Source organism: Macaca thibetana, chromosome 4 (assembly GCF_024542745.1).
Source record: "Macaca thibetana thibetana isolate TM-01 chromosome 4, ASM2454274v1, whole genome shotgun sequence".
In the NCBI taxonomy this organism is placed as follows: Eukaryota; Metazoa; Chordata; class Mammalia; order Primates; family Cercopithecidae; genus Macaca; species Macaca thibetana.
The window spans coordinates 109,595,920-109,608,640 of NC_065581.1; the positions used below are offsets into that span (position 1 = coordinate 109,595,920).

The window sequence follows — 12,721 nt, forward strand, 5'->3', positions numbered from 1 at the left end:
GTTGTGTGTCTCTGTGTTGCCCAGTCCTTTAGGGGAGTTGAATGGGAGGTGGGTCTGATGTTTTGCTGTTTAAAAATGTTTCTTTTGCTTGGTTGCTCCAGCTCATCTCATGCTAGGCTGGCTGCTAGCCATTTTTCCACATGTGCGTCCAAAGAGACCTGTGTAAGCAGCACGTATCACACGACTTCAACAAATACTGAATACAGTGGCTGGCACATAGGAAGCAGTCCCAGATATTTATTGAATGAATAAATACCAACCTTGCCTTTGGTCCCGTGCTGGCTGCTACAAGTTAGGTAGTAGGAAGAAAGGGAGGAAAGAAAATTCTATATGAGATCAAGTAGGTTCTGCCCTCACGGGGTTAATAGTCTCCAAGAGGAAGATGTAAATAAATAACCGTAATTGAAAGTAAGAATCATTCAGTGCCAAAAAGAGTGGGAGGTAGAGGTTGCGGGGGGGTTGGGGTGGGGTGTTGGGGGGTGAGGGGAGGGGTGGTGGCGAGGGTGGCAGGGGTGGGGGAGACAGTTAGGATGCAGGGAGAACTTGAAGGAGAGGCAGGCATTAAAATTAGATTTTCCCCCAGTTTAGCGTTAACTCTGGCCCCAGTTGGAGTCCATGAATATGGAAGGACCCTCCCCCTGCCAGGCGCTGAAATTGTGCACGAGCTATTTTTTGTTGTTGTTGTTGGCTAACAACTTTCCTTTCACGGTTAATGACTAATCCAAAGGAGCATTAGCTCACGCTGTAAATATGAAATTATAATATAGCAAAATATAACGCTAAAAGCCATCAATCTAATTTTAGTCGCAAAGTTGAAATTTCATAGCAATAGCATTAAAAGAGTTACATTGTTACGATTTCAGTCAACATATAAATGAAAAAAAATTGTTCTGGCCTGGCGCGGTGGCTCAGGCCTGTAATCCCAGCACTTCGGGAGGCCGATGCGGGCGGATCACCTCAGGTCAGGATTTCGAGACCAGTCTGGCCAACATGGTGAAACCCCGTCTCTACTAAAAATACAAAAATTAGCCGGGCGTAGTGGCGGGCGCCTGTAATCCCAGCTACTCGGGAGGCTGAGGCGGGAGAATCGCTGGAACCTGGGTGGCAGAGGCTGCAGTGAGCCGAGATCGTGCCACTGCACTCCAGCCTGGGCGACAGAGGGAGACTCCATCTAAAAAAAATAAAAATTGTTCTACTTTAAGAAACTTAAAATGACGGCTTAATGGCAGAGTAATATTATGACATAAAGCATTTGAAATGAACAGAACATGCAGATCTTACTTTTTTTTTTTTTTAAGTGTATTGTTGCTCACAGCGAGACAGAGTGTTCTGCTACCCACAGGGCCAGGGCCTCACACAAGCCAGCAGGCTCTCCAGGGTGCGCGCGCGATCTACAACCCGCCCCTTGAAAAGGAAAGCAGGGCCCAGGACGCTGCGGGTGTGAGCCAGACCGGCTTAGAGAGGGAAAGTAACCGGAGTCGGCCGCTTAGGGCGGACCCGCCCCCTCCCACGAGTTTCCCTGGCCCCTCGGCCCCGCCCTCTCTTTTATTCGGTTTGCAGTGACCGGAGCTGAAACTTTGCAACCCCAGCGCGCACGCTCTGCGCTCTTCCCTGCCAGTGCGGCACCGGAGGGCGGCGCAGGAGGTGGGACCTGCGCCGGGAAGGCTCCGGGACGCCAGCGCACGCGGAGCGGGGACCCCGGGGAACCAGCCGGCGAGAAGACGGGCGGAGGGAGAGCCGATCGCGCCTCAGGAGAACTAAGAAAGTGGTCCCGGGCCGGGAGGCTCCCGTGCCGAGCCGAGGCCAGGGGTCTGGGGTCGCAGCCCGGCGTGCCTGCAGCTGCCGTCGCCCAGGAGCAGCAGCTGTGCCCAGGATCCCGGCGGCGGCGGGGGAAGAAGGAGCTGCAGCTGGACTGTGGCAGCTGGAGGGAGAGGGCCAGGCTTCTGGCGGAGCTGCGCTGGGACGACCCGCTGACCGCGGCCATGCAGCCTTGACGAAGTCGCTCGGGCGCAAGGGAGCAGCCGTGGGCGCGCCCTCCCGGGAAGGGCCACCGGAGCACAGGCAGCAACACTTTATCTCCGACTCTTCAACCCAGCGAGAGGCGAAGCCGTTTACCATGGAACCCGTGACCAAGTGGAGCCCCAAACAAGTGGTGGACTGGACTAGAGGTGCGCGGGCCTTGCGGGGGGAGTGTCCGGAGTCCTCCAGCCTCGGGGATGGTTGGGCGGGGAACTGGGGTAGGGGGTGCTTGGCCCTTCCTCCCGGCGAGAAGCGGTGAGGGCACAGCCCGGTGACAATGCAAACTTCTGCCGAGTGGCCTGTGCGCCGGTATCTCTCATACCTGCTCCGAGCTCTTCCTTTCCGGGGTGCGGATTGTGGCAAGCCGAGGGGAGCCCCATCCTTAAACCAGGGAGTAGGGGTGGCCTTTCTGTGGAGGTTGAGGGCTGGTGATGTGGATCTCCGGACTCGGCACTCGGGCCGGGGGGCGCTCTCCCTGCTTGGCCCGGCTGCGGTGCCCGGCGACTCGGGGACCCGAGCGCAGAGGCACAAGGCGCCTTTGTGTGGGTGACTCCCGCCGGACCTCGTCCATGCCGCCTGCCCAGAGCCGTCCGCAGGCATGACGGGGCGGTCGGACAGGTAGAGGGAGACTCCGGCGGGTCGCCAAGCCTGTCTGTTTTTGTTGGAGAAGGCGAGAGGGCGGCGCAAGAGCCAACACCGTGGCATTTGCGCCGGAGAGAAACCTCCAGCCAGGACTCCCGGGAAGGCAGTGACTTTTGCTGCGGGAGGCGCCAGTATCCCCGGTGGCGCTGCATTTTCAGGCCACAAGGAAGCCCTGGGAAGGAGAAATCTAATTGTTTGGAATCACTGTCTTGATTCATACAGTATTTGGGATGAGGAAGGCAGTGGGACTGGGGCGGTGGGGGGAATGAGCAGAGGTAGGAGCTTGTCCTCCTAGCTGGCTCGCTTACTTTTCAGTGTCTCCCACGATTTCGAGGGAAAGGTACTAGAGTTTACTCAACCTTTTTCTGTACTTGCAAGAGAACAAAGTCCACCAAGAACAATCTGTATTTTCATGGTTTCCCCCCACCCCCAACATCTCTGTTTCGAGGTAGTATTTGTTTTTCTATCTGCTCTTCCAGGTGAGGAATGGTGTTCTTTCTCAGTACTAACTAGAATTTTATAGCGCTTTACAGTTTGCTAAGAGCTCTCTCTGTTACTGCCCTTGGTCATCACAGTAAGCCTGCGAGGTAGGTAATACTGGTAAGACCAGGTCAGCTTTCAAACCGTCCCACCCATAGCTGCAGCATAATGAAAGCTGATCACCGCTACATCTCATTTCTCATGCCTGTGACTTACACGTAGACCACGTGGAATAGGATGTCCAAGGTGTGTGGGGTGTGTCAGCGGTTATGTCTGACCATTTCCTGCTCCTCTGGGAGAATTCCTTGAGAACGGGTTTGTCAAGTGAGCAGAATTTCCTGGACTCCTATGTAAAATGAAGCTAAAAACAACACATGCTTTTGCATTGGTGACTAGGTTTCCCAAAGAGTAAGTGGCATTTCCAGTACTTGGTAGGAAGCATTAGCTTAAAAGCCATCCATGCCCACACTAGTTTGAAATGAGGTGTGTTACTTCATTCAAGATGCTACCAAATTCCGTAGGCTGGCAACTTGCTGAAACTGAGTTGATATCTATTTTATCTGTATGTCCCTCATAAAGTCAACTTGAGACACTGCAAATTTCACCTACTATTGACTTCTAGAACTGTTCTGTCCAGCTTAGTAACCAGTACCACTTGTGGCTCTCCAGCCCTTGAAATGTGGCTGGTTAGAATTGCAATGTGCTGTAAGTCTAAAATACACATGGCATTTGAAGACTTGGTATGAAAAAAAAAAAAGAACACGAAATATCTTAATACTTTTTATTATATGTGGAAATGATAGTATTTTGATAGGTTAAATAAAAGATATTACTAAAATAAACTTCACCTGTTTATTTTTACCTTCTTACATATGTTTCCTAGAAAATCTAAACTTACACGTGGCTCATATTTGTGGCTTCCACTGTATTTCTATTCTGCTGTAGAGGAAAGAAAGGGTTACATCTTATCACCCTGGCTTTTCTGAGCCTCTGCCAGCTTAGTTGATAACGTACAACCAGAAAAATGGTAACAGGCACACAGGAAGATGATGGAGTGAGATCTTCACACCCTCAAGACTTTGTCTTTTTTTTTTTTTTTTTGTCCCTCTTGGGATTGGAAAAGGAGAAGTGTAAAATCACATCCTGTTATGTTTGTTGAGTATTTAAAAGGGAGAGTAGATTAAAGCATGTTTTTGTATCCAGTTGCCTTGATGTTATGAGTTAGTTGAGATTACTTTCATCTAGGAAAAGTTTTCTCCTGACCTGAAACGAATATCTATGGCTGGCTCAATACCTACGATACTTATTAGGTTACATACCTGTGGTTGGCACTTGGCTACATTACACATTTGCCTGTGCCCTTTTGGACCCTGAAATACAGCCTTGTAGAAAGATCTGGATACTTTCTGTGTTCCAATCTAAAAAAGATGGCTAAGATGATAAGAGGCTGCAATCTTCCAAGTTGCATGACCCATTACTTCAATATTTCTCACAATAATGATGCTCAAGTATTGACTTTTTAATGAACTGTCGACTTACAAAAGCTTGTTTGCTTATAGGACTATTTTTAGTGCTCTTTGCTAATCTCTTTACCCAACCTTTATTTTATAAATACATGCTACTGATAAGCAGCTCTTCATGTAGACTTTGTGACTCTTGGTATTGCATGAATCTGGGTAGGGCGATTATGAGAACCATTGAAGGCCTTAGATTTAAAACTGTCTAAACCTGGCCACAGTCGACAGCTGGATCTCATGTCCTTGTTATTTGACAGATGTGTGCCTTAGGAAATAAGTTGTTGTCTACAGAATGAATTAATCTGTCTGGCTTTTATTATTAGTGTTTAGCTACACTGTCACCAATTTTACCATAATGTTAGTGGATCCTCAGTAATTATTAAGCAGTGTGTCAGGCACATGTCTAAGCATTGTACAAATATCAGCTTATTTAATAGGCACAACCACTTTTGAGGTAGGAACAGTTATTTCCATTTTGCAGTTGAGGAAACTGAGTCACAGAGTGATTGACAGATGTCACCCAGCAGAGCAGGTGGTTTGGCTTCACTCCACTCCATTTTCTCAGGAGTTTCTTCCCAAGGCCATACCTAGACCACACCGAGAATCTTTACATTTGTGAATAGATCTTCAGGATTCGGTCTGAATAGCATATGTTAGTGGAGGAGACTCATCCAGTATATGTCTGTGTTATTCTCTGTCTTTAGTTCCTGTCGGAAAGTTATTTGTAAATCAAATTTATTCCTAGTTCATGGCACCTTGCCAGTCAATTCAGTAAAAGCCTTTGCAAAGCAAATGATCTTTTACAACATGTAGGGGGTTCCATGGTGCTGCCATCTTGTTCAGCCATTCGTAGCACATGGCATAGGGTATGGCCTGGCACATGGTGTTCATTTTCATACTTAGTGCTTCAGTGCAAGGTGGCGGCTCCTGCATGATTGTCTTCCTATTCCAGGCAGAAGGGAGACTCATGGAAGACAGAAGACAGATAGCAGCCAAGTATTCCCCTTTAAAGAGTTCTTTGAAAAACTATCAAGTGACCTGGCTTACATCTCAGGTGCCAGAAATGTGACATGGCCACCTCATGCAGCAGGGAAGGCTGGTCGCTGTAATTTCTTTCTTTTTCCTTCTTTTGTTTCTTCTTTCTCTTTTCCCTTCCTTCCTTCCTTCCTTCCTTCCTTCCTTCCTTCCTTCCTTCCTTCCTTCCTTCCTTCCTTCCTTCCTTCTTTCCTTCCTTCCTTCCCTTTGCTCCCTTTCTTTTTCTTTCCTTTTCTTCTTCCTTTTTTCTTTTTCCCTTCCTTTCTTTTTTTTTTTTTTTTTTAAGTTTGGTACATTGTGACCCTGAAAAAAAACTTGGAGTTTGGTCAGAGAGGAAAAAGGGGAGAATAGATATTGGTAGGCAGGCAACAGGGATTTACATGCACTGATTTTCATAGCTCAGTTCTCAGAGTAGACATGTGCCACATTCCCTACTTACATCCAGCCGTGCTTTAGAAATAGAGTTATATCTTCATTCCTGTTCAATCTTCTTAGGTCAAAATCTGAACTTATATGAGGTCCTTTTCTCTAAGCTTGATTTAAATATGAGAAATTTCATTGTGGAATGCAGCTACCACAAGTCATGTTTCTGCTTTAAGGCCACTGGGGAGTGCCTTCCACGAGGAAGAAGTGGGACTGGTTGTCCCAGCAGAACTGTCCTAGCCTTGGCCGTTGATCAGCCTAGAGTGGGTAGGCTGTCAACTGTGTAGTTGGCCGGGCGCAGTGGCTCACGCCTGTAGTCCCAGCACTTTGGGAGGCCGAGGCGGGCGGATCATGAGGTCAGGAGATCCAGGTCATTCTGGCTAACACGCTGAAACCCCGTCTCTACTAAAAAGTACAAAAAAATTAGCTGGGCGTGGTGGCGGGCGCCTGTAGTCCCAGCTACTTGGGAGGCTGAGGCTGGAGAATGGCGTGAACCCGGGAGGCGGAGCTTGCAGTGAGCTGAGATAGCGCCACTGCACTCCAGCCTGGGGGACAGAACAAGACTCCGTCTCAAAAAAAAAAAAAAAATTAATAATAATAATAAAATTGTGTAGTTGAGTCAGCACGTCTATAACACCCAGCTTTGGTCCCAGGAGAGAAGTCTCTCTGGCCAGCTTCTGGTGCTGCTAGTTTTGGTCGCAGTCCCCATCACCAACCAAGAGAAAAGGGGACTTGCTTGCTGAAGGTCTAAGCCTCGGGCCCTGCTCTTTCCCTGTCATGTCTATTTGTTTATGACGCATAGCAATCTTAAGGTGCTTCACTATTTGGTCATGGAAAGGCTGGAATTTCCAAGTTAACTATAGAGATCTGATACATCATAGGTCAACTGCAATACACTACCTTGCACGGTTAGGCCCTTCTTGCCTCTGTCCAGACAGAGGCTTTGTTACCTTGATTCCAGTTTAGGTTATACCTTTTCTTTTAGCCTCTGTGGTCCCTGGGAAAGGGAGGCCTTTTTCTTTTAGCAGCTGTAGGTCTACCATTTGGCCATAGTTCAGAAAAGCTCTTCATTCCACCCTCTCCTTGGTTCCATTCTCTCTCCTGCACTCCAGTGATAAAATTCTCTTAGTAACAGAGAAACATTGATTGATGCATTTATTATCTTGGCAGACGCTGTTCTAAGTGCTTTATTTAGGCTCCCTCATTATAAAAATTCTTTACTTATTATTATTATTTTTTAATGCAGGATGGGGTCTCACTCTGTTGCCCAGGCTGATCTTGTCCTGAGCTCAAGTGATCCTCCCACCTCGGCCTCCCAGAGTGCTGGGATTACAAATGTGAGGCACTGCCCCCGTCCAGCCTCTTTCATTTCATCCTTAGAAAACCCAGTGAGGTGTATGAATCATTTCCAGCCCATATTAAAGAAACTGAAGCAGAGAGAGAGAATTTGCTCAGGGTCCCCTAATTATTAGTGGTGGTCTCTCTGGGGCTCTCCCAAACTCCATCACTTTGTCACTTTGATTACTTGTACCAGGTGGTGGAGCTGAGTGGTTCAGAGCATGGACTCAGTATCCCAGTTCTGCTTTTGACTGTGTGATCTTATGTAAGCTCTCCGTAAATTTCTACTCCTTGTTTTTATTGCTTCCTCTCTTCCTTTTTCCTATAGCTCCAGGACACAAACTGTTCTCTCTGAGCAGTCAGGTCTTTCATAAGGTGCATTCTTATCATCCAGGAGCACCTGTCAGTGTCAAAGAGATTTCTCCGCCATTTGCCAGCTGGTCAGAGGATCCGGGGCAGAACTTGCAGCTGATCAGGAAGGTTCTTGATTAATGGAGTGATAAATACCTCTTGCAAATATCATGAACTCTCCTTGGGTAAATTAGTTTGAGCCATATTTCCTCACTTCTAAAAAATTGTACCTGGGCTTGCAGTGAGGATGGCATAGGATGGTTTTTGCTGTCAACTGTTGGCCCCTGTCTGGCACCTGGTCTGTGACCAGCAACTTCAGCATCACCTGGGAGCTCATTAGAGATACAGAAGCTTGGGCCTGGTGAATCAGAATCTGCATTTTAATAAGATCCCCTGGCGATTCATGCACCCATCACAGTTAGAGAAGCACTGTTCTAGCATGTGGCTGCAGACGTGTTTTCAAACTTTGCTGGAGTCCTGCTACTGTAGTGTTGGGCTATCTGGTCTGGTATGTACTCCAGCTGTTTCATTTACATTCTGGAATGATGACATTTAATTTGAGGATGCTTGACTTGGCCACTAATTAAGGCAAAAAACCAGTCTTATGGTATGTGCTTATATTTATAAGCACCACCTAGCAACAGCATCAGGCAATTCTTAGTAAAATAAATGAGACATTTCCCTTGAGATTTCTTCCTTATTCCTTGAAGAGTTCTTATAACAGCCTTAAAAAAAAAAAAAAAAAAAAAAAAAAAAAAAAAAAGGCCGGGCGTGGTGGCTCACGCCTGTAATCCCAGCACTTTGGGAGGCCGAGGTGGGCGGATCATGAGGTCAGGAGATCGAGACCATCCTGGCTAACATGGTGAAACCCCGTCTCTACTAAAAAAATAAAAAAATTAGCCGGGCGCGGTGGCGAGTGCCTGTAGTCCCAGCTACTCAGGAGGCTGAGGCAGGAGAATGACGTGAACCTGGGAGGCGGAGCTTGCGGTGAGCCGAGATCGTGCCACTGCACTCCAGCCTGGGCCACAGAGCCAGACTCCGTCTCAAAATAAAATAAAATAAAATAAAATAAAATAAAATAAGGGCAGGGTCTTGCTCTGTGGCCCAGGCTAGAATGCAGTGGCACGATCATAGCTTATTGTGGCCTCAATCTCCAGGGCTTGAGGCTTGAGTGAACATCCTGTGTCAACCTCCCAAGTAGCTGGGACCACAGGCACATGCCACCACACCTGGCTAATAAAAAAAAAAAAATCTTTGTAGAGATGGGTCTTGTGGTATTGCCCAGGCTGATCTCTGGAACTCCTGGTCTGCAGTGATCCCCCCTGCTCGGTCTCCCAAAGTGTTGGAATTATACAGGTGGGAGTCACCATGCTCAGACTGCCCCCTGCCCCCCTTTAAAAAAATCTTTAACACAAGTAGCCAGAAGGGAGTTGTGGGGTGGTCAGTGGTCACTGTGGTTGAAGTTTGTTCTCAGGATCCTCAGTAGGACCTGGGAGGATGAGATGGGCTTTTGGCTAGTCACACCGTCCTATAGTTGGTGACCACACGGCGTTTACTACACTGAGCTGACTTTTGGTGGAGATTTTATTGTTGATGGGAAATGACACCGAATGTCTTTTCAGGAATAAATAACCGTGGCAGGTCTCAAAATTTGGCACAAATCTACGTGTCGCACTGAGGCTGGGGTGTCTCCATCCTTTATCCATGGAGACTGGCGAGTGACAGCTCCTGCTTTGGCTCCTTTGTGCATTCCCCTTGTTGTGAGGAACCGAGAGGGGCCCTCCCGTCTGTGTCCCCATGCCTGTGTCACTGCCTGTCTTTTCACCCAGCCTGTTGTCTTCTAGCTCCCCGACCTGAGTGTTCTTGCCTTGCTTTCCCTCTGTCCTCTCATTTATGTTATTTCTGGCGTGTCATCACTGGCTTACCCATTATGTAGGCTTTAAGTGAAAAAATCAGATGTTATTTTCATGAGCTCTGCAGGGCACTTATGCATTTGTTCTCATTGGACTCTTCCCAAGCCTGGAGATGCACAGGAAGGCAGTTTCCACTGCAGATGAGCAGCATGGAGGAGGCTTTTGGAAGTGAAATGAGTTGTCCAAGGTCCAGAGGTGAGGAGCTGGGACCAGGCTTCACAGAAGGCTTCTGTTCTGTGATCCTGTCCCGTCCCTGGTTCCTCCTCTATCCAGATGGTACCTTCTAATTCCTTCCTAACCAACAAGTGTGGGAGGCCGGGTGTGGTGGCTCACGCCTGTAATCCCAGCACTTTGGGAGGCCGAGGCGGGTAGATCACCTGAGGTCAGGAGTTTGAGACCAGCCTGGCCAACATGGTGAAACCCTGTCTCTACTAAAAAAAAAAAAAATTTGCTGGGCGTAGTGCCGTGCGCCTGTAATCCTAGCTACTCAGGAGACTGAGGCAGGAGAATCTCTTGAACCCGGAAGGCAGAGGTTGCGGTGAGCTGAGATCGTGCCATTGCACTCCAGCCTGGGCGACAAGAGTAAAACTCCATCTCCAAAATAAAAGGAAAGCCCTTTGTATAACGTATGGCATATGTGTGGAATTAAAAGAGGAAATAAATACAGGGAATGCCTCTTGCATAATGAATGGCATATGTGTTCACCCACTTATTATTCATAATCAATAATAACTCAAGTTAACTGGTAGTGTAATTGGGGTATTTTTATTTAAATATTTAATATTGTTGTGGCTGAGTGTCACCCTTCACGTGCTTACTAATAATTTATGACAATTCTATTCACCCTTTTGTTGTTATACAGAGGTAAGTTAAATTAAGTCCGTCTTCCGTTTTCTCATTGTTTCCTTGGACGCTTTTGCCCTGTTCTTAGGAGGACCTTCTCGGTTTTAGGTATTGTTCTAAGTGCTGGGAATCCATAGTCCCTGCTTTAGTGTGGTGGATGTGTGGGTGACAAACGCCACCACCAACCACAAAACAGATGAATAAGAAAATTTCTACTGATAAGCATGAATCAGAAAATAAAGCAGAGAGGTGAGGGAGAGGGACTGGGTGGGGGACTCCTTTGGATGAAGTCATCAGGGAAGCCTTTCAGAGGTGACATGTAGGCATGAAAGGTAGGAAGGAACCGGCGATCAGAAAATTAGGGAGAAGGGCATTGTAGGAGAGGGAATAACTCATGCACAGGCCCTGAGGTGGGAATGGGCTTGGAGGGTTTGAGAAAAAGAAGTTGTGGTGGGGTCATGAGAGCGAGGGTGGGGGTGGTGGATGAAAAGCAGATGAGAGAGAGACACACACAGGGGCCAGATCATGTAGGGTCTTACAAGTCGTGGTCAGGGAGGTGCAATATTTTTTATAGTTGTGTTGGAAAGCAGAGAGTGACAGTATTTGATCTGTGTGTTGAAAGATCAGTCAGGCTTTTGGTGCAGAAGTGAATTCAGGAAATCCAGCCGGAAGGCATTGCAGTATTCTGGAGGCGATGGTGTCTTGGATTCAGGTGTTGGTGGTTCCAGCCTTTGTGAAACGAAGTTCTAGTTGCAGCTGGGTCATTGACAACTTCCAATCTCAGTAATGTAAACGTTAGATTCGAAGTTGGGATGTCTGCCCATTCTTTCCCCTCCTGCCAGGGCTAAAGTAGGTAGATGCTCTCCTTTCCTTTCCCGCTGGCTCCTCTCTCGCCGTGTATGATGGTCATTTAGAATAGAGAGCGCCCTCTGTCTTTTGCCTTGTTCATATCATTGTTTTCTGGCACTTTTTGCTGGGGCTACAGTTTCTGAAGCTGTTTATTCATCTATGAATAGGGTTTTTGTGAAATTGGACTTAGCCTACTTTGTTTTCTTTGACATCAAATGGCTGATGGAACATTTTTAAACCTGGGATCAGAAGGGCAAATGCGGCTGTGTTTATTAAGGCAAAGCAACTCCTTAGAATGTGAGTCAATAAGATGGAGAAATTAGAAAGCTTTCTATGTGGTAACTTTTAAAGTATTTGAGTAAAGAAACTGGTATATCTGACTTAAAATATTTTGCTCTACTGACAGACTATCCTAATTTTTGCTTTAGAAACTGTAGCTTCCATACTGTTGGTGGAATAGATGGTATTTTGATACATTTTCAGCAGAAGCTGGGCATAGTTTTAAACACATAATATATCACTTCTCCATAGCGCGGAAGGAGTGGGAGAGGGAGCTGAGGGAGGGGAGGCTGATATTAGAATAACCCGGAAGCCTTAATCCCTTGCTCACACCCAGCTGTGAGTCCCCCGAAAGGAGCCAGTCTGTCAGTTCCATCAGAGGAAAACCCCTACGTGCTTTCTATCAGAAAAGGCGGCGATTATGATAATCTGAATCATGCTTTCCCGAGGATAACCTTTTAGTGAAAGGAAGCATTCTATTTCCTATTTTCAGAGATTTGCAGAGAGGGGAAATTCAGTGCTTTGGGTTTGGGAGTGGATGTGTGTGTGTGTGTGTGTGTGTGTGTGTGTGTGTGTGTTTCTAATTTTACTTACATATGCATTAATTGAACAATTTTGCATGTTCTTTCAGTAATTTTACATTACAACGTCTTCAGGAGAATCAAGTCAAAATACTAGTTGGAATATGATCTTTGAAATAGAGGAAAACTAGCTTAACATGTAGGGTGGATCAGACTTCATGTAACACCTGTTAAAGTTGTCAGCACCATCTTAACAGGGATTCCAACTGGAGTCTTAAACTAACCATGAGCAGATGACACAACTGTGGGTGGCATTTAGGAAACAACTCTGTACACTAAAGCCTTAAATTGTTACTAATAAGTATTTAAGAAAACATAAATACTCTTTGCTAGTAAGATGCCTAGAGACACATGGTTTGAAGTGGTTTGATTCTAAGCACCTCTAGGCCAATTTGAAGAATTTTACATAAAGCTGATTAAAGAAAAACCCTTCCTGGACCTGGAGAAATTC

The 12,721-nt window shown here is 46.7% G+C and overlaps 1 protein-coding gene across 2 annotated transcripts in view; it reads left to right on the forward strand.

Annotated features, from left to right (window-relative positions):
• The first annotated feature begins 1,578 nt into the window (after positions 1-1,578).
• CNKSR3 (CNKSR family member 3) overlaps positions 1,579-12,721 on the forward strand; it is a 112,640-nt gene continuing 101,497 nt past the window's right edge. Inside the window, exon 1 of one of the 2 annotated variants that reach the window (XM_050786791.1) lies at positions 1,579-2,168. In XM_050786791.1, the coding sequence (XP_050642748.1) occupies positions 2,117-2,168 (52 nt within the window). In that variant the 5' untranslated portion in view covers positions 1,579-2,116. Of the gene's footprint in view, positions 2,169-2,281; positions 2,367-12,721 lie in introns of those variants that run through there. The other variant, XM_050786793.1, reaches the window with a different exon arrangement.